At 44.7% G+C, this 26,143-nt stretch overlaps 1 protein-coding gene across 2 annotated transcripts in view; it reads left to right on the forward strand.

The window, feature by feature from the left end:
- The window catches only part of HMGXB4 (HMG-box containing 4), a 58,638-nt gene that overhangs the window by 1,680 nt on the left and 30,815 nt on the right, over positions 1-26,143 (forward strand). For both annotated transcript variants that reach the window (XM_075833696.1, XM_075833697.1), the window contains exons 2-7: positions 49-133; positions 1,820-1,968; positions 3,627-3,705; positions 3,939-4,780; positions 22,286-22,367; positions 22,828-22,892. In XM_075833696.1, the coding sequence (XP_075689811.1) occupies positions 112-133; positions 1,820-1,968; positions 3,627-3,705; positions 3,939-4,780; positions 22,286-22,367; positions 22,828-22,892 (1,239 nt within the window). In that variant the 5' untranslated portion in view covers positions 49-111. The remainder of the gene's footprint in view (positions 1-48; positions 134-1,819; positions 1,969-3,626; positions 3,706-3,938; positions 4,781-22,285; positions 22,368-22,827; positions 22,893-26,143) is intronic.

Genomic DNA, 26,143 nt, shown 5'->3' on the forward strand with positions numbered 1-26,143 from the left:
TTCAACCAGTGTCTTTTACAGAACATTAACAATTCTATTTTCTTACAGGTTGGGTGCTCTAAGGTTTATCCCAGACCCTTTCCATAGACTGCGTGATGAGAAGACCTGATCATGGCATACAGTGACAGCAGAGGTAGCAATGGATTAGTCAATTGTACTGAGAAGTTTTCCATGTATTTTCCAAAAGTAATGGTTCTAGTACTGTCCGGGAAAACATAGAAATCTTATTTGTGTAGGTAGTCACTCTTAATTGTACTGGTCACCATTGCTGAAGTTCAGTAGTGTACTGTTACCAACATGCACTGCTCTGTCCATACGCATAGATCAATGAGAGGAGAGCGATTACTCCATTCTGTCTATTGCTAGCATCAGTTGTTATGCTCTACTCACATGTGCGTTGTGGTTTTTGTTCATAATGGAGACCACAATGCTATGATGGATCCCGACAGTGCTCGTCAGACTCCGTCTTGACTTATAATGGAGTCCATTGGTCGTCCGTCGTGGTTTCCATCCCTGTATGGTGTGAACAGAGTAGGGTTGTCACGATACCTGACTTCAGTACCGATACTTAGTGTAGTATTGCAATTTTCGATACCAATACGACACTTTAGCAACAATATAAGAAAAAAACAAAAAAATAAAAACCGTTTTCTTTACATAAAGTTTTTATTGGATTGAATCTGATAGGGGATATGTGTGATTTCTGGGTGTTGGCCACTGGGACCCCGAGCGATTAGAACGGGGGACAATGTCCCCCGAAGTGCTCCATGAGAATGGAGAGTTTGTGAGCATGCCCGGCCAGCGCTCCATTCATTTCTATGGGTCTTCCGGGACCGCTGTCTCCGTCGATGGAGCTCTGGCTGAACATGCTCACCAATGCTCCATTCTCATGGAGCACTTCGGGGGACTTTCGGTCTCCGTTCTCCTTATCGATGGGGGCCCAGCGGCTGACACCCAGCAATCACACGTATCCCCTATCCTGTGGATAGGGGATTCATGTGATTTGTGGGAAAACCCCTTTAATAGTAAAGGCAACATTAGGGTTAATGTGGGTCACATTAACCCCAATGTTCCTCAATGCTGGCTGAAATAAATGCTAGTGCCTTTGTTTTAGGCTTTTGTTCTGCTCTAGTACCTGCCTGGGGCTTTCCTCTCAGTGACGACACTGCAGCGCGGTCCTGATTCCAAACTTAGGGCGCGAGCGACACCGGCACGTCAACAGGAACCCACTGTCTGTACCGCTTGCGCCGTTCTCCCTCCTTTCCCCTACACACAGAAGCAGATCATCATCGGTGGTAGTAGGAAAGGAAGGAGGAGCGTCCCTCCCGCCTACTGTGATGCGCCCTGGACTAATAACGAGCGGGGCGGTCACTGAAAGAAGAGCACATCACGGGCGCTGTACTGTGCGCGCGCCATGTTCTCTTCATGTATTTCAATAGTAAGCTGTGCGGACGCATAGCTTAGTATCGAAATATACGTAAATTGATGCTATCGAACCGATCCCAGCGCACAGCATCGAAATGTTATCCATTTTAATAAATCGTGCATACCTAGAACAGAGTCTGTGAACCCACTAGAGCTGAAGCAGTAGAAAGAATGGTCAGTTTGCATACAGGACATGGCTCTTTTCTGGTGCAGGGACACCACATTGACTTGTTGTTAAAGTGGTCTTTTCTGATGACGGGTTCCCGTTAACATTGTAGCAATGTAAATTGGCAAAGAGTTTGTGTCAAGTAATGAACATTTATAAGTGATCTAACCTGTATTTAATGGTTTCCTGTTTTTTTATGATTCTTTTACTTGTCTTTTTGACCATTAGAAAGTTTAGATTTAGAACGTGGGATGGATGATGTGAGCTTGGCTGCTGGTAGAAGCCAGCGTGAGAAAAAACGATCATATAAAGACCTACTACGTGAGGAAGAAGAGATTGCAGAGCAAGTCCGCAAATCTTCAAAAAAGAGATCCAAGGTGAGTTATTTATTCATTGCCTTTAGACCCAGATATAGTAAATAGTATCCCAAAAGTGAGCAGGCAGATTTGTTTTTGTTAGAAAAAAGGAGGAAATAATCTATAGCCTAGCATTTTAAGCAGCTCTCCCTTGATTTTACAGAGGTCAAACATTGCTTAAAGGAACTTTTATTTTTTTAATTGCACCCTCCATTTGTATATTGGTGTTTCAGTGTGGTGCTTTGTGCAAAAAAGGTTACAGATAGCCGCATCTTAGCTTTTTCCTGTCCAGCGCCGCTCACGTGATCTTCCCTCTGACTTGTCTGGAGTCACTGTGCTTTTGATTAAACCGGAACTCAGGCTCTCAATGCATTCCTATGGGATATGGAACTAGGAATGCATTGAGAGCCTTACTTCCGGTTTTCTGAACAGCCGTGATTCCAGACCAGGTCAGAATGAAGATCACATGAGCGGCGCTGGACCCAAAAAACAACAAGATGCGGGGATCGGTAAGCATTTCTACACACAGCACCCCACTGAAACACCAATGTGCAATAAAAGAATAAAGTTGGAGTGCTTCTTTAAAGGTGTTTTTTAGATTATATCGCCTGTGTTTAACCACCTTCAACGAGTGCCGATCGATAATACAGCTTGTCGATTTGTGCTGGTTTGCTCCCCGTTAAGTTAATCTCCATGCATTTACATAGTGTCAGCAGCGCATGAGACAGAGAGAGAGACACACAAGGACACGCTGCTGGCAAGATTTCTTTGTCACCCCAGTGCAGGATTTGCAGCCACACTACTTATTACTGCTGTCTAATGTCCTCCATACTGCTGCAACTTATATATATATATATATATATATATATATATATATATATATATAGTGTGTATGTTACAGCTGGCACCCTGATATAACGGCCAGGACAGGAGCTAGCTTCTGATCCGGCCGACTAACCCCTCAGATGCAGCGTTCAATAGAGATCGCGGCATGTGAGGGGTTTTTAGCCACCGGCACCCCAGCATCGTGATCGCTGGGCTTGTCGGTGGCTGCAATGGCAACTGGAGGCCTAATACTAGCCACCCAGTCTGCCAGCAACGGAAGCCTCTTATGCCCCGCTTTGAGGCAGGGCCTAAAAGGCTTCCGGTACCATCAGTGAGATGGCGCCGGCTCAGAAGCTGAGCCGGCATCATCAGCAGTGGGTGCCCACTGTATAGCGTCAGGAACCGGAGCTAGTGCATAGTATTATACTTAAAGGGGTATTCCGGTTGCAACAAGTTACCACTTTTGGTAGTATAGTTGATAACATGCTGATCGGTGGGTATCCAACAGCTGGGACCTCGTCAATTTACGAGAACGGGGGTCCCGTACCCCTGTTTAAACGGAGGGCCAGGTCGCTCATTCGCACTGCCACTCCATTCATTCTCTATGGGAGTGCCGGAGATAGCCAAACGCTGTAATATGCTATTTCAGGCGCTACCGTAGAGAATGATCGTTCAAACGAGGGATACGGGACCCCTGTTCTCGTAAACAGTTGGGGTCCCAGCTGTCGGACACCCACCGATCAGCAAGTTAGGGATAACTTGTAACAGCAATACCCCTTTTAACTATACATTTATTAAGTATAATCTAAGTGTATACATTAGTTAATGCAGTTAATATATGATTCTGATTTTAGGACGCAGACTTATTGGTTGTCGGGTCAGAGTCCCATAAGAAGAAAAAGAAGCTTTCCTCAGATGAAGCTTATTACCCAGGTACGTTTACACATAAACTGTACATGAACATGTATGTATTCTCGTACCTCGTTTGCACCTGTACGTTATCAGTGTCTCCTCTCTTTATATTTACATACATTTTCTTTGAAAATATGGCTTTGTTTGTATTTTATACGGTCTAATGGATAGTTCCAGTATTTTTAAGTGCAATACTTCTTTTCTTAGACTTATCTAAAACAGACTAGTAATATCTCACCCTCTATGTACTTTAGAATTATCTTCCTCAGACATGAAGAAGAAAAAGAAACCCCTTCCCAGCTCATCATCCCCTACCTCTGATACAGCTATGGACTTGCTTAACTCCATTTCCTCTCCTGTAATTACTTCAAGCATGTCCACTTCCAAGAAAACCGAGAAAATACTGGCAGCACCCGTGAATTTCCAGTTGCCTATACAAATTCCGCGTAAAGAACATCGTAAAAAAGAAGAAACTGCTGAGGACCTCTCACACAAACCTAAAAAACCTAAACCTCTGACGCTTCGTGAACCAGATGGCTTAAGGATGAAACTTATACTTTCTCCCCAGGAGAAAACAAGTGAACACATATTCCCACTACAAGAAACTCCAGTTCTCAGTGACGGCACATCTCCCAAGAGGGGCAGCAAGAAATCCTCAAGGGACGAAATGGAGAGGAGCAGCCATAAGAAACAGAGGAAAGAAAGCCATGTACCTCGGCCTAGTGAAACACCAGATTCCGCTTCATCCTCTGGAGGGGAGCTTGAGGCTGGAGAGTTGGTGATTGATGATTCCTTTCGGGAGCTGAAGAAGAAAAAGAAATCAAAAAAGAGCAAGAAGAAAAAAGACAAACACAAAGAGGAAAGGCACAAGAAACATAGTAAAAGTAAGAGAGAGCATGGGTTGGATAGTAGCCCAACATCAGTACCAACTCCTGTACTTCCTTCACCACCAACTTCCATTGCTGCTGCATCTCCAACTCCACCGTTGCCCCAGTTACCTGCACAACTGCTAGCACCAACACTGACAACAGCCACTGTTGTCCCCCATCTTGAGATTGCATCAGATAAGAAAAAGAAGAAAGAAGAGACAGAAAAGGTAAGAAAAGAAAACCAAAGTATAAAGATCGCAGCAGCCATGCGATAACTGTTCACCAAACCATTGTCAACCCAGATTACATACTTGTTTGACTGGATTGAACAAGCATTTTATATTAATAAAAGTGGAGGTGTAAACCTGCTGCCAGATATCTCTGGTGCTATTCATCTTTGGGAAAACTAGAATCAGACCGCACAATCTAGTCTGTTTAAGCCAGACTCCATTATTTTTCATATGGATGAAAATTGGTGGGATTTACTGCTAAAAATTTGATGTCTATAACCTGCTTTACTGTAATTTTTACTATGGGAGCAGGCACAGTGTACTTGCTACTGATTTCTAATAGGCCTGGAGATTTCTTAAGCAAGCACTCCCCTTTTACAGAGGAAGGGGCATCCACATAAATTATACTGACAAAAATCTGATATTTATAACCTGCTTTGCCATAATTATTACTGTAGGAACAGGCACAGCGTACCTGCATACTGGGCTCCAATAGCACTCTCCTTGTACAGAGGAACGGACTTAAAAAATAATTACCGTATTTTTCTGACTAGAAGACACACTTTTTAGCAAGAATAAATTTTGATAAAAGGTCCCTGCGTCTTAGTCGTCAGTCAAGGGTCCGCCAGACCCCCCCCCCCCCACACACGTACCTCTTCCTTTATCACTTCCCGTCCCATGACGTTCTGGCACGTCATAGAGCGGGAGGGGGGGTGATGTTTGTAGCGCGCTCGATACACTGCAGGTGTCAGCTGCAGGTGTCACACTGCTCTAACAGCCAGGAACAGCGTTTGCGGTTTTCCTGGCTGTTTACTAGTTAAATGGCGCAATCAGGGTTTTTCCCATGAAGGACATTTATGACATATCTACAGGAATCCTGTGAATATGTCATAAATGTTCTTCATGGGAAAACCCCTTTAAACAGTTAGGAGGGGGCGGCCCCCTCGGAAAGCCCAACGCCCCACCCACCTCATCGCGAACGGGGAGCGCCGTTGATTGTCAAGGCAGCCTGGAGGACTAATGAAGGCCCCCAGGTCTGCCTCTGCTAAGCCATGCCTATGGCAGGGATTAGCAGAAGCCTGTAGAAATTACAATGTACTGCAATAAATTTTGTATTGCAGTGTATTGTACCAGCGATCTAACGATCGCTGGTTCAAGTCCCATAAGGGAGTTAATAAAATGTGTCCAAAAAAAAGTTAGATACATTTTCAGGAGTATATAAAAATATTTAAAGTTAAAAAATAACACTTTCACTTTTTTTTTTTCCAAGCACAATGTAAAAAATTAAAAAAATTGGTATTGCTGCATCTGTAGAAGTCTGAGCTATTACAATATACCATTATTTAAAGAGGCTCTGTCACCACATTATAAGTGGCCTATCTCCTACATAAGGAGATCGGCGCTATAATGTAGATAACAGCAGTGCTTTTTTTTTTTTTTAAAAAGATCTGTTTTCACCACTTTATTAGCGATTTTAGATTTATGGTAAAGAGTTGCTTAACCCTTTCAAGACAGAGCTCATTTTGGCCTTCAGGACCAGCCCCATTTTTTCAAATCTGTCACTTTATGTGGTAATAACTCTGGAATGCTTATGCCTATCCAAGCGATTCTAAGATAGTTTTCTCGTGACATATTGTACTTTATATTAGTGGAAAAATGTGGTCAATAAATTCATTGCTTATTTGTGAAGAGCACCAAAATTTAGAGAAAATTTGCAAACATTTTCTAATTTTAAATGTATCTGCTTGCAAAACAGGTAGTAATGCCACACAAAATAGTTACTATTTCACATATTCCTTATGTCTACTTTATATTTGCATAATTTTTTCAACATTATTTGTTACAAGGCTTAGTACTTTACCAGCAATTTCTCACATTTTCAAGAAAATTTCAAAAGGCGATTTTTACAGGGACCAGTTAAGTTCTAAAGCGGCTTTAAGGGCCTTATGTACTAGATAGACCCCATAAATCGCCCCATATTAAAAACTGCACCCGTCAAAGTATTCAAAACAGCATTCAGAAAGTTTGCAGGTAAGTAGCTACATTGACTTACCTGCAAACGCCGATGCTGCTGCAGAATCAACTGTAGCCTCTGGTGCCGATGTGTCCTCGCTCGTCCGACACAAAGCAGGACCTGGGGCAGGAAGTGAGTGACGTCACAGCGTGATCTCTCGAGAACACGCTGTGTGTCTGCACTGCCAGAAGCTGGGCGTTGTGAAGAGAAGTGGATGATACTTCTCTTCACAACGCCCAGCTAGTAAAAGAAGTAAAAACGCCCAGATGTAACACACACAATACACGCCCAGTTGTACTTTAGAAAGCCTCATTTACATAAATATAAAAATGGTCATAACTTGGCCAAAAATGCTCGTTTTAAAAAAAACAAACAAAACGTTACTCTTATCTACATTGCAGCGCCGATCTGCTGCAATAGGAGATAGGGGTTGCAAAATATGGTGACAGAGCCTCTTTAAAGACAGACAATGTTCCAGAGGAGTCTTACCCTGCAGTAACACAAGACAATCACCCATGGAAGAGAGATAGGAACACAGCTGAAAATAGGACCACCATATTGATCGTCTCCCCGGGCAGGCCTCAGAAACAGCAGCAAGCGGCAAAATTGTACCCTCCGGTGTAAGGGTCTGCGCCAAGTATCCGCCGTCCTGTCTCCCCCAACAGAGGAATGTGTCCACACCCACCGCTGGAGGCAAGGAAGGATTATCAAACAGAGGAGTCAAAGGACCCGGACGGTAAGCAATGTCCAGGGTACCAATGATCCGCTCCGATACCACAAGAAACTGACGTGTGAGGAAAGGCAGGGAGGACGTTGGTCGCTGGAAACCAGACAACCAAGGTAAAGAGGACAATGCAAGAGAGGGCATTTTATTCTCGATTCGCACCCATTGCTTACCCGCAGCCGCATGGTACCAGTCCACCAACCTCATGAGAATCGCAGCATGATGGTAGCGCTTAAAGTCCGGCAAGCCTGCACCTCCCTCCACCTTGGGCCTACTGAGAGTAGAAAATCTAAGCCGAGGCCGAGAAGAGCCCCATACAAATTTGGTTATAGCCCTATGCAAGGTCTTAAAGAAGGACGCAGGAACCACAATGGGGACAGTTTGAAATATGTACAAAAATTTCGGTAAAATATCCATTTTGACCGCGTTGATACGTCCGAACCACGACATGCGCCGACCCCCAAATGCCTCCAACTCGCAAGGTACGCTGTAAGAGAGGTGTGTAGTTCAGGACAAACAGGTCAGACAAATGTGTGGGGATATGTATCCCTAAATATTTAAAGATGCAGTTTGCCACTTAAGGGTATGTTCACACGGCCGCGTCCGTAACGGCCGAAATTACGGGGCTGTTTCCAGGAGAAAACAGCCCCGTCATTTCAGCCGTAACGGCATGTGCAGGCGCTTGAACGCCGCGTCCATTCCGGACGTAACTGGAGCTAGTTTTCCATGGAGTCCATGGGAAACTGCTCCATTTACGTCTGAAGAAATGACATGACACTTCTTTGGCGCGGGTTTCTATTTTTTACGCGCCGTCTTTTGACAGCGACGCGTAAATATACGCCTCGTGTGAACAGACAAACGTCAGCCCATTGCTTTCAATGGGCAGATGTTTCCCAACGCTATCGAGACGCATGTTCGGACGTAATTCGAGGCGTAAAACGACCGAATTACGTCCGTAAATAAGCCGTATGAACATACACTAAACGGGAAAACCCGAGCACGATGGGCAGCTAGAGGGGCGTCCAGAGATACATTCAGCGCCTCCGATTTAGAATAATTGACCTTGAAGTTACTCAAGTGACCAAATCGCTCAAACTACCCCGTCAAAGATGGCAAAGAAATCATTGGAGTCGTGAGGTACACTACTAAAAGATCATCAGCGTACAGTGCTAACTTGTGATGTTGAGCCCTGACGCAAACGCCCTGAATGTTGGGGTTATTCCGCAGTGCCACGGGCAGATGTTCCATGACTAACACATATAACAGAGTTGAAAGTGGACACCCCTGTCTTGTTCCATTTGTAATAGGCAAAGAATCAGACAAGAGACCATTAACTCGTACCCGAGCTGTAGGCCTGTGATATAGAGCCATAATCCTAGCCACCATGGTAGAGCCAAGGCCGACCTGATTCAAGACACTGCGGAGAAACACCCAGTGTACCCTATTGAAAGCCTTTTCGGCATCGACAAAGTACACACATCGGTTTCTTGCGCGACTGACAATAAGATGCAAAAAGCAGGGTCTTGTTAGTATTATCCCGGGCTTCTCTACCATGCACAAACCCTACCTGATCATCCGTGACCAAGCCCGGTAATAGCGGAGAAAGTCTGGCTGCAATTAATTTTGCAAAGAGTTTAACATCTACATTAATCAATGAGATGGCCTGAAAATTTGCACACGTCATGGGGTCCTTACCCGGTTTCGGTAGGAGAGTAATATTAGCCTCAAGAGACTGAGGCGCAAAGAGACAAGAGGAAGACAGAGAGTTAAAGACTTTCGTAAAAAAGGGAGCAAGTTGATCCATGAACGTCTTATAAAATCTATTGTTGAACCCATCAGGTCCTGGACTTTTGCCAAAAGGAAAATCTCCAATCGCCTGTAAGACTTCGGATTCCAAAAATTCTTCCTCAAGTCCCAAGGCGTCCCCAGCCTCCAAAGACGGCAAAGCCGTGTCTTGCACATACTGATCAATTTTCTCTCGTAACGCATCAGCCTGCATGTCCTGAAAATGACCTTTGAGATTATACAAAGTGGAGTAATATTGCCTAAAACATTCAGTGATACCGACTGGGTCATGAATCTCGCCGCCAGTGAGAGACGCAATTTTAGGAATATACGATGCTTGCGTACGGGGATGTAAAATCCGGGCTAAAGTCCGACCACATTTGTCCGCAAATTTGTAGGAGTGTTTGCACATCCGATCCCGAAATCTAGCATGCAACTGGTCTGGCAAAGAACGCAGAGATTCTCGCGTCGTAGTGAGTTCAGAAAAAACATGTGAGGAGGAAGGAGCACGCTTATGACTGGACTCCAACTCTTGTATCCGCTCCAAGAGCCGCGCAAACCCCTTTTTTTCCCTTTTCAAACGAGCCCCGTTCTGAATCAGGACACCCCTAACCACGCACTTCAATGCCGCCTCCCACTGTAAAGGTAGCGAAGTAGAGTCGTGGGCGTGCACCGCGAAAATAGAGCTAAGCGTATCTTTAAGGGCAGACATACACACCGTATCACGTAAGAGATTATCATTAAGCTTCCAAGACTGGAACGTGGGTGCCGAGTCAGGGAAGGTAAGAGACAAAAAGACCGGGGCATGGTCCGACCAAAACACGGGACCCACCTCAGAAGTAGAGCGCCAAGTAAGTAAGTGATGGCTAACGAGAAAGGCATCTAAACGACTGTATATATTGTGCAATGGAGAGAAATAAGTATATTCTCGTACCTGAGGATGGAGAACCTTCCACACGTCAATCAATTGCATAGAGTGCATCGTAGTCATCAAGGCTGCCAATTGTGTCTTAGGAACAGCAGACCTGCCCGAGGAGGTATCAAGCCTGGCATCAAAAGTTAAATTAAAGTCACCTCCCACAAGTAAAACACCTTCCGAAAACTCCTCTAATTTCCTGAGAAATACACGACACACCCGAGCCGGGTCCTGATTAGGAAGATAAAAGTTAGCCAATGTGAAAATCTTGTTCTTAATAGACAAACCGACCACCTGGGTTGATCAGAACATCAATGGTCTTATGAGCAAGTGATTTATGGACACATATACTAGCCCATTTGGATTTACCGTCTGGGTTGGCACTGTGAAACCAAACCGGATAATACCGGTTAGTAAACTGAGGGGTATGGCCCACCTGAAAATGAGTTTTCTGTAGAAACAGGATCTGCACCCGCTCTTTGTGCATGTGATATAGTACCTGTGAGCGTTTTTCAGGGACATTAAACCCTCTAACATTAAGGGTACAGACTTTCAACTGTGCCATATCGCCGTAGTCCGAATGAGCAAGCCAATACTGTGTACTATCGTACCAGGGACAAAGACAAGACAAACCAGGAAGGGATAACACGACAACAAAGACAAACAAAACGGGTGAAATGATCACCCACTCCCTGAACTAATCAAGGAGAAACAATCCAAATACAGTAAACACCAGATACAACCAGTGGGTCCCTAAGAGAAGTGGTGTCAGGACAAGGTCTAGCCAGCGCCCTGCACCCCCCAACCCAGCAATAATATAAAACATAGCTGAATTGATAAGAAAGAAATGATTAAGGAAAAGGAAGGGAAACCAGGTGACGAAATATTAGGGCCAAAGACCAAGGACAGAGAGCATATAGCATAAGGTACGTGACCCAGTCCGAAACAGGCAGAGAACCCCAATAAAGGACTTCCCAACATATAGTTATTGGCAACATACATGTACATTTAGGCATTCAAAAATATGAAGTGAACATTCATATGGGATTAATGTCGATAGCCCAGCAGGAGCTGTAAATTAGCAAGAAATGGCATAAAACATAAAAGTCCACCTAAAAGAAAATTAAGCAGGCAACAGGTGAATCATAGGAACATGTGAGCAGCAAACGGCCTCACAGGGCGTAGGCCGAATTGAAGAACCAACAGCAGACTTCACAATATACCGCAGGAAGGACTCCTAATGGAGAAGCATCCCGACCACCATTATGCCTCACAGGAGAGGCAGGGGAGCGGCCACGTCTTCGGTATCGTGGACGCGAGGGCGGCTGAGGAACATAAGGCCATTCAGGTATAGAGACTCGCGGCAAATGAAGAACAGCACAAAAATCCAGAATATCCCCGGGATCTCGAACAATCCGCAACCCGCCATCTTTTCGAACCTGTAACTGAAAGGGGTATCCCCACGAGTAAGAAATGTCATGCTCTCTTAGCACATCCAACAAAGGACGCAGCACTCTTCGCTTGTCTAAAGTCATCCTAGACAAATCAGACATGAATTGGATCTTTACACCATTCAATAAAACGTCGCCTTTATCACGGGCCTTCCTCATGATCCGTTCATTGAGAGCGAAGAAGTGAACTCTGCATAAGACATCTCTAGGTATGTCAGGATCCGGGTTACAAGGACCGAGAGTTCTGTGAGCTCTATCCAACTCCAGAGGATCATCAGTGGGGCGCTCCAGTAAGGAGTTAAACATAGACTGTAGAGTGGGTATAAGTTGCCCAGGGGAGACATCCTCAGGAATACCCCTGAGTAGAATATTGTTACGACGGTTCCAGTTTTCATGGTCTTCCGAAAGATTAAAAAGCATGTGAATCTGGTGGGAGTTTTGCTCCAAACGATCAGCATGTGAAGCCTGTTGCACTGAGACAGAGGAGATATCGCCTTCCATACGCTGTACTTGATCAGACAAGTGAGAGAGATTATTAGTGAGCGATTGAATCTCCGATTTATAAGTGGTCTCCAGGCGATTAATATAACGCTCCATGTCCTGTTTAGTGGTTAGAGCAGATAACTGTAGCCTCAATCCCTGTAAATCATCCCCTGGGGCAGCGAGACTGAGACGTGTGGCCTGCTGTATTGCTGAAGGAGATGGGGGTAATGATGAAGGCCCCGACATAGAAGAGGAGAAAGTAGGTGAGACCCGGCCGCCATGACAGGCACCACGTGGCGAGCGCTCCAGAGCGGGAAACGCCATGACAGTCCCAAGAGAACATTGCTCACCCCCAGCCAGCATGGGTGGAAACTGTCCCACAGGGAGAGGAGAGGGTACAACCGGTACCTGGAACAGCATCGGTGGACGCAGATGAAAGCCCCTCAACTAGCGGAGTCCCCACGCCGTCTTGTCTCCCCTCCGGCGGCGCCATCTTGGAAGGAGCTCCAGCAGCCGTGTCCGTGAGGAAACGCTGAATTGAGCCGGTCGACGACATCTGTCTCGTCTGATATGGGGTCCCAGAGGTTGCCTTGGATTTCCTCACCATCAGGTATGTGTACTTCAGCTTCTAACAGTGCTTATGATCGGGTTATTGAAGTGCCGGGACGGAGCTCTCAAGCAGCACGTCTGGTCAGCGCCATTTCCAAGCCACGCCTCCTAATCTCATTGTATTTAATAAAATTTAGAAACCCTTTTTCACAGAGCCAAACAGATGGCTTATCGAGAATTTCACAAGAAAAACAATGGTGTGCTTTGGTTTTAACGCTACTTTATTCTTTCATGAGTTATTTACAAGTTTCTGTCCACTTATAAAATGTGTTCAAAGTGCTGCCCATTGTGTTGGCTTGTCAATGCAACCCTCTTCTCCCACACTACACACACTGATAGCAACACCGCAGAAGAAATGCTAGCACAGGCTTCCAGTATCCGTAGTTTCAGTTGCTGCACATCTCGTATCTTCACAGCATAGACAATTGCCTTCAGATGACCCCAAAGATAAAAGTCTAAGGGGGTCAGATCGGGAGACCTAGGGGGCCATTCAACTGGCCCACGACAACCAATCCACTTTCCAGGAAACTGTTCATCTAGGAATGCTCAGACCTGACACCCATAATGTCACCCATAACTTGTAAATAACTCATGAAAGAATAAAGTAACGTTAAAACCAAGCACACCATTCTTTTTCTTGTGAAATTCTCGATAAGTTTGATGTGTCACATGACCCTCTTCCCATTGAAAAAACTAAAGCTGGATACAAAATGGCCGTCTTCAAAATGGCCGCCATGGTCAACACCCAGCTTGAAAAGTTTCCCCCCTCCCATATACTGATGTGCCACAAACAGGAAGTTAATATCACCAACCATTCCCATTTTATTTAGGTGTATCCATATAAATGGCCCACCCTGTAGTTATCCCCTCTCCTAAACTTCTCTGATCGTAAATAACGGTCTCCAAAAATTTTGCGCTTTTTATGGTAGTAATCCGTCAGTCTCGTTCTTTCCTCTTCTGGTGCCTGCCCACCGCTAAAAACTAGCCCACTCTGGCAAAATCTAGTCTAAGATAGCGCACGTTTCACGTCATGGATGGTCCGATACCCTACCCTGCTTGGTCCAGGCCTCAAATATAGTTCCCGCGCATGTGCGCTATGGTGTCCTGGTGCGTGCACGCACCAGAACAGGACATCGATGCGGAAGCGCGGAATTTCGTGTGTGCTGGGGGAAGGTGAGCAGCTGTCAATCAAAAGTAAGCAGGCAGAGTTAACTTGGAAAAGCTTGAGGAATGAAGATATGACTTTTCGAACGAAGATCTGCTAAAGGTATAGAGCCTATGTAGAAGGTAACTGTAGGTTACATAAAAATGATTTTTCTACCACTTCTGCCAGGTATTGCTGGTTTAATAGGTGAAATGCTGGTGACAGGTTCCCTTTTATGTGCCAGTTTACGCCAAATTATTCCACCCAGGTTTTCCTGGGTATAAAGGGTCCTCCCCTCTGTGCTCTGCCAAAATAAATTTGGTTCATTCAAGCTTGTCTTGTGCATATCTGTAATATCGTTTATTGGTTTTGCTGTGTTTGACCTCTGCCTGTACCTTTTGGCCATACTTTCCTGCCACTTGACCTGACCTCTTGCTAGTGACCCAATCACCAACTCCCAGCAGGATGCAGAAAACCACAATGCCACATGGAGGGAGGTTGCACAGGTTCAAAATACGGATGAACAACCACTCACACCTACTATTCGTGAGGGGGGTGGTTGCTTGGTATCATTTCACACAGATCTTGTACAAGGGTGCCAGTCACTCTGTTACGTGTAGTGCACCATGCCGGCTTGCAGCCTATTGATTACGCCCATACTATTAGATTAGGTGCCCAGCATGATCTAGGTGCACCACACTAAGTACTGATAACCCACTACACCCCAGCATTAAAAGCCTGGCTGCATCCTGAAAGAATATACATGATAAACATAAGGTGGTAATTGGTATTTTGGCCAAAATACGCAGGAACCGTCTGACACTGAACCTGTCAGTGCTGCTGACCTGACTGATTCAGGTTTCAGCGCTAGCTACAGCTGCTCTGTACACAGAATAAAAAACAGCTGTATCTCAAAAAGTAAAAGTAATTAGTGATAACAAGTATTTAGAAAGTTGCACCAAACACACTGACGTTTTTAGTTATAAAAAAATTATCATCTATTTAAAAGGTGTACATAGCCTTTAAGACCCATGACATTTAGTATTTAACCACTTCCTGACCAGGAGCTTTACCCCCCCCCCCCCCTTCCTGACCAGGCCCATTTTTACGTTTTAGCCATGTGCCAATTTAAAAGCAAATTGTTGTTCTATTTATTTTTCCCACGTACGTGTATTTGGTCTTGTTTTTCTCAGAACATATTGGGCTTCCATATTGTGTAAAAAAAAAATGATCGATCATTTTACTTTTTTAAAAAATATGGAAGGAATAACGGAAAATAAAGTTGAAAAAAATGTGAATATGTGATTTTACGTGATATTTTTTTTTTTTTTTACATCTGGTGCATGCCACTGGGTAAACTCACCTGAATACATATTTGCCAACTTCTGCCGACTTCAATGATACCAAATATGTGTGCATTTCTTAAACGCTGGGCGCAAGGTGGCGCTTACAAATAATGGTGCGCAAACTGGCTTTTAGAGAAAAAAATTTCCAAACCTGGTTCGCTGACACCATATGACCATTACAGAATTTGTGGCGTTTCCAGTCCACAAAAACTGACGGCCTATCCTCAGAATAGGCCATCAATATCTGACCTGTCGATCAGCTGTTTTGAAGGGGCCACAGTGCTTATACGAGCGCTGCTTCCACTTCATTCCTTTACTGCTTACACTGAATCGCACATACACTTGTAGCGGCGGTTCACAGTATTACAGCCTTCTACTATTCAAGTGTATACTGTAATACTGTGAACCGCCGCTACAAGTTTGTCCGCGATTCACGGTGTGAGCAGTAAAGGAAATGAAAGGGAAGCGACGATGGTACGAGCATCGCGGCCCCTTCAAAACAGCTGATCGGCGGGGAGACCGGCCACCACCAATCAGATATTGATGGCTAAGGCTCTATTCACACGACAGGGTCAGAGTGTCGGCCGCTTTTCCCCACCGTTTTGCATCAGTTCCGGGCCGTGTTTCTGTTTTCAACGCCTGATTTTGACCCATTTTGCATCCATTTTTTTCCCTGTCAGTTTTAAAATCGCATGAATATTATTTTTACATTTTTTGCCACACACCTCTGTAGATAATGCCACACACTGCCCTCTGTAGATACTGCCACAGCCCCCTGTAGGTAGTGCCAGACAGCCCCCCCCCTGTAGGTAGTGCCACACAGCCCCCCCCCTGTAGGTAGTGCCACACAGCCCCCCCCCCGTAGGTAGTGCCACACAGCCCCCCCGTATGATTATTTTATGGAAAGTAGACCCCAAGGTATTAATTTAACGACATATCACAGATTTCAAAATCTGCAGTGTTAAATGTCTGCAGCATGCAGATGAGTTTTTTGTAAAATCTCATCTACTTGCCTTGTACTGTAATCCGCTGCAGACTTTGCCTGCGCAAATGTAAAATTTGCCGTGGATCCGCCACATCACGCTAAGGCCCAATTCACAGAGTTTTTTGATGCTGATTTTAACGTGGAAACCGCGTCGGAATCGGCACCAATATACAGCCGAAACTTGTTTTTTTCCTGGGAGGCAGAAAAATGTTTTACGCCCGCGTTTCTCAATGGCCTCAGGCGGAAAACATGGCAAAAATGTGCAGGCAGGTCAAAATCTTCCTTCAGGAATTTTGAGGCAGATTTTTTTTCTGCCTGTAAAATACTCTGTGTACAGGTTGTCCGACCAAAGATCGCTATGTCCAGTAGCCTACACCGCAAGTAATGAAAGTCAGTGTGTTCGCGTTGCGACCTGCAAGTAACTTTGACACGACAGTTTGGATTTCTTGCAACTGTCATGTCGTAGCAACTTGCGCGTTGCGACACAACCACATTGACTTTTATTACATGCAATGTAGGCAATGGGACATAGCGATCTTTGGCTGGTCGACCTGTGTCGTGCGTGGCCAAAGTCGCCGTGTAGCAGATAGACAAATTTTATTTATAGAGGAAATTTTTTTTTTTTTTACAGTCTGCCAGAGCGGGAGAAGATGCAACTGGTGATGTCTGTGACAGCCTGTCACAGCAATCACCTGACCAGAGACCACTTTGAAGCTCAGTGATACAGCTGTCTCTAGACAGCAGTATCATGGAGCTCCTTACCGTCGGCACGCATGTGATCGCTATGACCGGCTGTCACAGCGATCAGCTGACCAGAGACCACTCTGAAGCTCTGGTGGTACAACTGTCTGCTCCTTACCGCCGACACGCATGTGATCGCTGCGACAGGCTGTCACAGCGTTCACATAGCTGAGCTCCTTACTGCCGTCGCACAAGCGCTGCTGGGAGGAGCAATGTGATCACTGTCACAGCGATCACATGACCGGAGACCACACTGAGTGGTCTCCGGGTGAAAGCTCTCTGATATCAGCTGTCTCCAGACAACTTTATCACGGAGCTCTTCACAGTCGGCGCGTAAGCGCTGCGGATAGGAGCAATGTGATCGTTTTGACAGGTTGTCACAACGATCACACGACTGGAGACCACGCTGAGTGGTCTCCGATTAAAGTTCCATGATACAGCTGTCTGGAGACAGCTGTATCACAGAGCTAAAGGCCGCCAGGGAGCGGCAAACCTGCGAACTCTGCAGGACGTTCTGGAACCGCCCTGCAGAGTTAATTGCGAACCGCCCGGATGTTTGTAGTCTATGGGCGGTCCGGTAGTGGTTAAAGTAACTAAGCGTTCAACAAGCTTCTGACGTGTCCTAGTGACATGTCAGAAGTTTTGACTGCTGGGAGTCGGAGCACTGAGACCCCCACCAATCGCTAAAACGAAGCGGCAGAAGCACTCGTGTGAGCGCTTAGCCGCTTAATTTCTATTCGCCTTTTTCCAGAAATCGATGTAGAGGTGTATGGGTTCATAAATGTTCTATTGCGTCCATACACTGCTAATCTGCTTTCTGGAAAAAGTCAAACAGAAACTAAGCGGCTAAGCGCTCACACGAGCGCCTCTGCCGCTTTGTTTTAGTGATTGGTGGGGTTCTCGGACCCCGCCAGTCAAAACTTCTGACATGTCACTATGACCTGTCAGAAGTTTGTTGGACCATTACACTTTTTAAAGCGGCTCGGTCACTAGTTTAGTAATGCCCTGTCTCCTAGCTAATCTAATAAGTGATTGATGTAACACTGCTAATGCCAGTGAAAAATTGTGTCCCAAAACTATTATTTTAGTTATGAGCTTTTTTCTAAATATGGAAATTTAGTCTTTATTAGACAAGTGGGTGTCAACACCAGCGATTCTCCTCTGCCCTATTAGCATGAAGCTGCTTCACACAGTATGAGACAGTGAGGCTGATTCACTTCATACAGCCATATTTTGGGCTGTGGACCACCTGGAACAGGGTTTCTGGTGGAAATTGAAAGAGGAGATTCTAATCTTTCATATGACATAACGGGAGATAACGCCAGTTGAATACACCGTCGGGAATGGATCGCACTTTGTTGCAGGAAAGGGGGAGAAGCTGTATGACGATTGGACAGCGTCATACGGAGAACATTACACCGTCCAGAGTGCAAAGTCACCTCCTATTTGGCTATTCGAGCCACATTAGCATATTTATAAAAATGCTCATAACTTTGCAAATAATAAATAAAATAAAAAATCACACTGAAGTTATCATAGCGCCTATTAGATTAGTTAGGAGATGGGGAATTCATAAACTGGTGACAGAGCCTCTTTAAGAGATCTAAGATATATGGAGTGTGGATAAAGGCATGAAAGGCTATTGAAATCTCAATGACCAGCAATAGCTACTGTCCTAACACACATTTATAGTCAAGTTGCTTGAAACAAAACATTTAGCAGAAAACAGGTTGCAATATACAAACATAGTAATGCCTCATGCACACTTCCATCACCGTTTTCACGTCCGTTTCTCACGGATCCGTGTGTCCGTTATGGTTTCCGTGTGTACTCAGTGTCGTTTCCGTTTCAAATGGACGTTGTGCGTTCGTTTGGCTTCCGTGTTTCCGTTAAAAAAAAGCGGAAGGTATTGAACTTTATTTAAACTTGTCGCATGTCCCAGTCTGTGAACTATGGCATGCCCTGCTGTTGCTAGGGCAACAGATCCATCAAAAACGGATGGCACACGGAAGCCTTCAGTGTGCCGTCCGTTTTTTTCACGGACCCTCTGACTTCTATGGGCCCCACGGTCACAGAATCACTGACAAAAGTAGGACATGCTGTACTTTTGACGGAACGGAACAACGGATCCGTGAAAATAACGGAAGTGTGCATGGGCCCATTGAAATGAATGGGTCAGGGTGCTATCCGTGAAAAAAACGGATAGCACCCTGAAGGAAAAAATGGAAGTGGGCATGAGGTCTAGGTAGAGCTGCACGTAACCAAATAAACCCCCCAAAAAAACAAAATGCGATATAGTCACTATACAGAGGCGAGGGAACATTTTTCGGAGCGGGCTTTTGAATATGGTGAACCCTGTCTTTTCAGAAATCCAAATCCGAGAGAACGTAGTTAGTTCTTAAACAGGGTCAGAAAATATTAGTAGAGATCTTGGGAAGAAACGTCGTACGCTATACTGCGAAATGTGATCTTGTTGCAGCAGGAACGATGCTCTAGATCAGGGGTCTAAAACTCGGCCAGGTAAGTGGGCCACATATAGAAAAATTGGTTGACGGGCCGCATTACTTTCAAAGTTGATGCAATACAAAATTATTGTTAATTAGTTATTTTATCTGCTATAACACTATATTGCTATAATAATACTACTTTACTATAATAATACCGCCAGGTTTAAAATTTGAGAGAATTTTCCACGTGCTTATTTCAACAATCCAGTTTAAGTGTCGCAGTGTTTGGCAAACACACATGTCAAGATTGGGCAGCCCCTTTTTAGATAGCCACAGTGCCCTCTGAGGATGCTGCCACAGTGCCCTCTGAGGATGCTGCCACAGTGCCCTCTGCGGATGCTGCCACAGAGCGGTCTGCGGATGCTGCCACACCCCCCTAAATAATGCCACAGTGCCCTCTGCAGATGCCACAGTGCCCTTTGCAGATAATGCCACAGTGCCCTTTGCAGATAATGCCACAGTGCCCTTTGCAGATAATGCCACAGTGCCCTCTGCAGATAATGCCACAGTGCCCTCTGCAGATAATGCCACAGACTCCTAGATAATGCCACAGTGCCCTCTGTACATACTGCCACAGTGCCCTCCGCAGATGCTGCCACAGTGCCCTCCGCAGATGCTGCCACACACACCCCAAGTAGATAGCTCCATTGGGACTCCCTCTGGGAGTGGAATCCCCAGCCAAAGCGTCGGCAACGCTCTGGCTGGGGATTCCACTCCTAGAGGGAGTCCCAATGGAGCTATCCCCAGCCAGAGCGTTGCCGACGCTTTGGCTGGGGATTCCTCTACTGTGGGAGCCCCTGACGTCATTGTCCATACTCTGACGTCAGGGGATCCTCCTGGACCGGAATGTGGTATCCGGGGCAACCCCAGAGCCGGAGTCCCGGAGCAGAGCACTAGTATGGGCTCTGCGTCGGAACTCTGGGGAAGCCATTAACATCCGTGTCCATATATGGACTGTGATGTCAAGGGCTGGCCCAGAGCTGGAGTCCCGGAGCAGAGCCACTTCTAGCACTCTGCCTGGGATTCCAGCACTACTCCTGACATCAATCCATATATGGATATCAGGGGCAACCCCAGAGCTAGAGTCCGGGGCAGAGCGCAAGTAGGCTCTTCCTGGGGCTCAAGCTGTGCTCCTTACATCACTGGGACTTCTGCTCTGGGGAAGCCCATGACATCACTGTCGATGTATGGACAGCGATGTCGGAGGCTTCCACAGAGCAGAGCCAATACTAGCGCTCTGCCCGGGACTCCGCTCTGGGGAAGACCCTGACAACACTGTCCATATATGGACAGCGATGTCAGGTAATTCCACAGAGTCCCGGAGCAGAGCCGATACTAGGGGCTGCATGCGGGCCGCGTGCTTGAGACCCCTGCTCTAGATCTATAACCTTGCTACGCAAGCGCTGCACTCCCCTTCAAGTGAGTTGTGGACATCCACTAGATTATTCTGGGCCACTGAAAATGTGCCCATTTTGGTTTCTACATGAGATGTCTGAGTGACCAAGCCATCTGTATTGGTTTGAAGCTGAAGGACCAGTTTATTCATATCGTTAAGAGAAGTGCCTGTGGAGGGATAACAGCATGGTCTTGAGTAGGTTACCTGAGCCAGGTATGAAAGCCAAATCTTTATCAGATTCGGAGAAATATGTCCCCTCTTTTATTAGCAGTGCCTTTTCCACTAGGTGAGTTGTGTGTAGAAACCGGAGCAGAGCGCTTACCCTGATCTCTAGAAGCAGGAGAGGAGTCTCCAGGGGTCTGTGAGGTTGCAGGGACGCTGGATAAATTTCCTGAGGTCAGTGCAATTGCACTCTGTGGACTGCGGCTCTTCGATCCAGCGTTATCTTGGACGGATAAAGTCTGTAATACGGCAGGGACCCGTCTTTTTTTCCCCCGGTCTTCACCATTTCAAGTGGGAGTGGAGAGGAGAAGTAGTAGAAATTGCAGTAACTGGGTTGCAGCTTGACAAACTGCTTTGAGCAGCGTAAGAGTCAGGAGTTGAGCGGGAGCTCAAACAGAAGCTGCCATTCAGAGCAGCAGACAAACTCTGTTCTCCCTCTATTGCCAATTTAGCACCAATATTTTTAAAATATGTATACAAATAAATCCAAATTTTATTTTGAATACCTATGGTGGATTATTTAAGAATTTTGTACGAGACCGCCGCACAAAGGAGTATTTTTCACACGGTCTACATATCTATTGTCAATTTAAAAGGGTTGTACAATAGAAAAACAGTGCTACTCTTCTCTTAGTTCGTCTGCTTAGTTTGGTATTGCACCTTAGCCCCATTCACTTCATAGATTTCATTTCATACAACCCCTTTAAGAAAATTGAGTTAGATATACATGAATAGTACTTAATTAAAGTGTAGCTAAACGTTTGACAAACCTCGGACCCCCCCCCCACCAATCTCTGGAACGAAGCAGCTGAAGCGCTCATGTGACTGCTCAGCCGCTCTGTGTGTTTTCGGCTTTTTACGGAAAGCCGATGTATCGGAGTACGGGCTCATAGACTTTCTATTGAGTCCGTACACTGATACATTTATTTCCGGAAAAAGAGGCACAGACCCGAAGAGACCGGGTGCTCACACGAGCGTTTGAGCTGCTTAGTTCTAGCGATTGGTGGGGGTCTCAGTGCTCGGACCCCCACCAATCCAAACTTCTGACATGTCACTATGACATGTCAGAAGTTTGTCAAACATTTAGCTACACTTTAAACTTCATCTGCTATTTACTGTTACATTTGGCCTGTGATAGGTAACAAAAATGAGCTTTATATTTTATGTGTGTATACGCAGCCTAAGAAGAAGAATATGTCTGCATATCAAGTTTTCTCTAAAGAATATAGAGGCAGCATCATAGCAGAACATCCAGGAATTGGTAAGAGGTGAATAAAATGTATTGAGCTGCCATATAAAACCTTTCTCCCATACTGAACATTGGTGGTGGTTCACCTCCCTCTGATTATTCAGTGTCAATGTGCTGCTGAAAGCAATGTAAAAAGGCATTAAACGATTCTTGTCTCATAAATGCGTGGTCCATCACATTATTATCTAAAACTGCTATGTAGCTAGTCACATGCTCCTTTTCATGTAATACCCCTTCGCTCGGGCAGTTGGGGCATTCAGTGGGTAGCACCCATTAGATTACTGTTCTAAGATATATACTTGAATGGGGAGTTCTTGGTCTCAGACAATCCCCTTTCTGCCAAAATCTCACTTTCAGAATGTTATATAAGCACCGTTCACATAGACATTTTTATGTACTTTATGATAGTATGTACTTGCATGTCTTGATGTGGCATTTTATTTTATTACTTTTCTCATTCGTTTATTCTTAGATTTTGGGGAACTTAGTAAGAAATTGGCTGAAGTGTGGAAACAACTACCAGAGAGAGACAAACTTGTAAGTCCAAGAGTTAAAGCGTACATATCCTTTTATCGTTTTTGTATTAATCAGTAGTATATAGAATGTGAATTGTAATATTTCTTTTACGGGAAATTGACATCTTCATTCTACAGCAGCCTGTATTTCTCTTTTTTTCCTGCATGCAGGGTCTATTCAAAAATGTCAGAAACCTCCTCAGTCCCCCCAACTGAACCTTTAGAAGAGTAGACAGGGAAGGGAGGGTGCTGGTGAAGTTTCTTTGTGTATGAGGCTTCAGGAGGCGAGTAGATAGGTGGTCATTTATGATGATGTGAAAACCCCTTTAACATAAATGGACACTAACTTTTCAAACAACGTGTACTGATCTAATAGTATTCCTGATATAGATCAACTTTCAAACTTATTGTTAAAATTTAGTTTTATTCATGCAATTTCTGTGTGAAGTTTACTGCCACTAGGTGTCTCCCTTCCTGTCATCTGCTGTCCAACCCCTATTGTCATGCATTGTCCTTCCCTGGTTACAAAGCAGAATTGACAGGCTGCAGAAGGTAGTGGTGTGTCTATTCACTGCTTGCCTATACAAGTCTATGGAGGGGGGGGATCAGGGGGAGGAAGCGGGGGCAGAGTGAGAAAGACATATAAATTTTACCAGCAGCCTATCTCGCCCAAGTGCTGGATCTCAGCTTCACTGCTCATTACTGCTGTATAATATCCTCCATCCTGCTGCAGCATATATAGATCTATATATATATGTGTGTGTGTGTGTGTGTGTGTGTGTGTGTGTGTATATATATATATATATATATATATATATATGTGTATGTGTGTGTATGTATATGTATATATATATATATATAATGTGTGTGTGTGTACACTACCGTTCAAAAGTTTGGGGTCACCCAGACAATTTTGTGTTTTCCATGAAAACTCACACTTATATTTATCAAATGAGTTGCAAAATGACTAGAAAATATAGTCAAGACATTGACAAGGTTAGAAATAATGATTTTTATTTGAAATAATAATTTTCTTCTTCAAACTTTGCTTTCGTCAAAGAATGCTCCATTTGCAGCAATTACAGCATTGCAGACCTTTGGCATTCTAGCTGTTAATTTGCTGAGGTAATCGGGAGAAATTTCACCCCATGCTTCCAGAAGGCCCTCCCACAAGTTGGATTGGCTTGATGGGCAATTCTTGCGTACTATACAGTCAAGCTGCTCCCACAACAGCTCTATGGGGTTGAGATCTGGTGACTGCGCTGGTCACTCCATTACAGATAGAATACCAGCTGCCTGCTTCTTCCCTAAATAGTTCTTGCATAATTTGGAGGTGTGCTTTGGGTCATTGTCCTGTTGTAGGATGAAATTGGCTCCAATCAAGCGCTGTCCACAGTGTATGGCATGGCGTTGCAAAATGGAGTGATATCCTTCTTTATTCAAAATCCCTTTTACCTTGTACAATTCTCCCACTTTACCAGCACCAAAGCAATCCCAGACCATCACATTACCTCCACCATGCTTGACAGATGGCGTCAGGCACTCTTCCAGCATCTTTTCAGTTGTTCTGCATTTCACAAATGTTGTTCTGCGTGATCCAAACACCTCAAACTTCGATTCGTCTGTCCATAACACTTTTTTCCAATCTTCCTCTGTCAAATGTCTATGTGCTTTTGCCCATATTATTCTTTTCCTTTTATTAGCCAGTCTCAGATATGGCTTTTTCTTTGCCACTCTGCCCTGAAGGCCAGCATCCCAGAGTCGCCTCTTCACTGTAGACGTTGACACTGGCGTTTTGCGGGTACTATTTAATGAAGCTGCCAGTTGAGGAGCTGTGAGGCGTCTATTTCTCAAACTAGAGACTCTAATGTACTTGTCTTGTTGCTCAGTTGTGTAGCGGTGCCTCCCACTTCTCTTTCTACTCTGGTTAGAGCCTGTGTGTGCTGTCCTCTGAGGGGAGTAGTACACACCGTTGTAGGAAATATTCAGTTTCTTGGCAATTTCTCACATGGAATAGCCTTAATTTCTAAGAACAAGAATAGACTGTCGTGTTTCACATGAAAGCTCTCTTTTTTTCTAGCTATTTTGAGAGTTTAATCGAACTTACAAATGTAATGCTCCAGATTGTCAACTAGCTCAAAGCAAGGTCCGTTTTATAGCTCCTCTAAACAGCAAAACTGTTTACAGCGGTGCTAACATAATTGCACAAGGGTTTAAGCGTTTTCTAATCATCCATTAGCCTTTTAACACCGTTAGCAAACACAATGTACCATTAGAACACTGTAGTGATGGTTGCTGGAAATGGGCCTCTATACACCTATGTAGATATTGCATTAAAAACCAGACGTTTGCAGCTAGAATAGTCATTTAGCGCATTAACAATGTATAGCCCGTTAGTGACCGGCCCATCGTGTTTTTACGTCAGTCACTAACGGGCCTTATTCCGATGCCATAGACTTTTTACGTCGCGGCATCGGAATAAGTAAACAGAGCAGGGAGCTGTCAAATCTCCCTGCTCTCTGCTGCTAGAGGCAGCTGAGAGCTGGGAGCGTCCCTGCTCTGCCGTTTAACCCCTCAGATGCGGTGCTCAATAGCGAGCACTGCATCTGAGTGGTTTTGGAGAGAGGGAGGGAGCTCCCTCTCTCTCCCCCCGACACCCGTCTGCCTGTAATGAATGCCTGCTAGATCATGCCGCAGGCATGACCTAGCAGATGCCTGTCTGTTTTAAACGGACAGGCATAATGCACTGCAATACAGAAGTATTGCAGTGTATTATAATAGTATTATAATAGTATTATAATAGCGATCGCAGAATCGCATATTATAGTCCCCTAGTGGAACTAGTAAAAAAGTAAAAAAAAAAGTTTAATAAAGTTAATAAAAAAAAAGTGGAAAAAAAATGAAAAACCCACTTTTTCCCCTTACAAACTGCTTTAGTATTAAAAAAACAAAATAAAGTAAAAAAGTTACACACATTTGGTATCGCCGTAACGACCCCGACTATAAATCTATTACATTACTTAACCTGCACGGTGAACGCCGTAAAAAATTAAATAAAAAAAGATGGAAAAATTGCTGTTTTCTGTGAATCCTGACTTTAAAAAAATGTGATTAAAAAGTGATCAAAAAGTCGCATCTACTCCAAAATGGTACCAATAAAAACTACAAGTCCTCCCGCAAAAAAAAGCCCTCATACAACTGCATCGGCGAAAAAATAAAAACGTTACGGCTCTTCAAATATGGAGACACAAAAACAAATTATTTTTAAAAAAA

The sequence above is a fragment of the Rhinoderma darwinii genome, chromosome 7 (assembly GCF_050947455.1).
Source record: "Rhinoderma darwinii isolate aRhiDar2 chromosome 7, aRhiDar2.hap1, whole genome shotgun sequence".
In the NCBI taxonomy this organism is placed as follows: domain Eukaryota; kingdom Metazoa; phylum Chordata; class Amphibia; order Anura; family Rhinodermatidae; genus Rhinoderma; species Rhinoderma darwinii.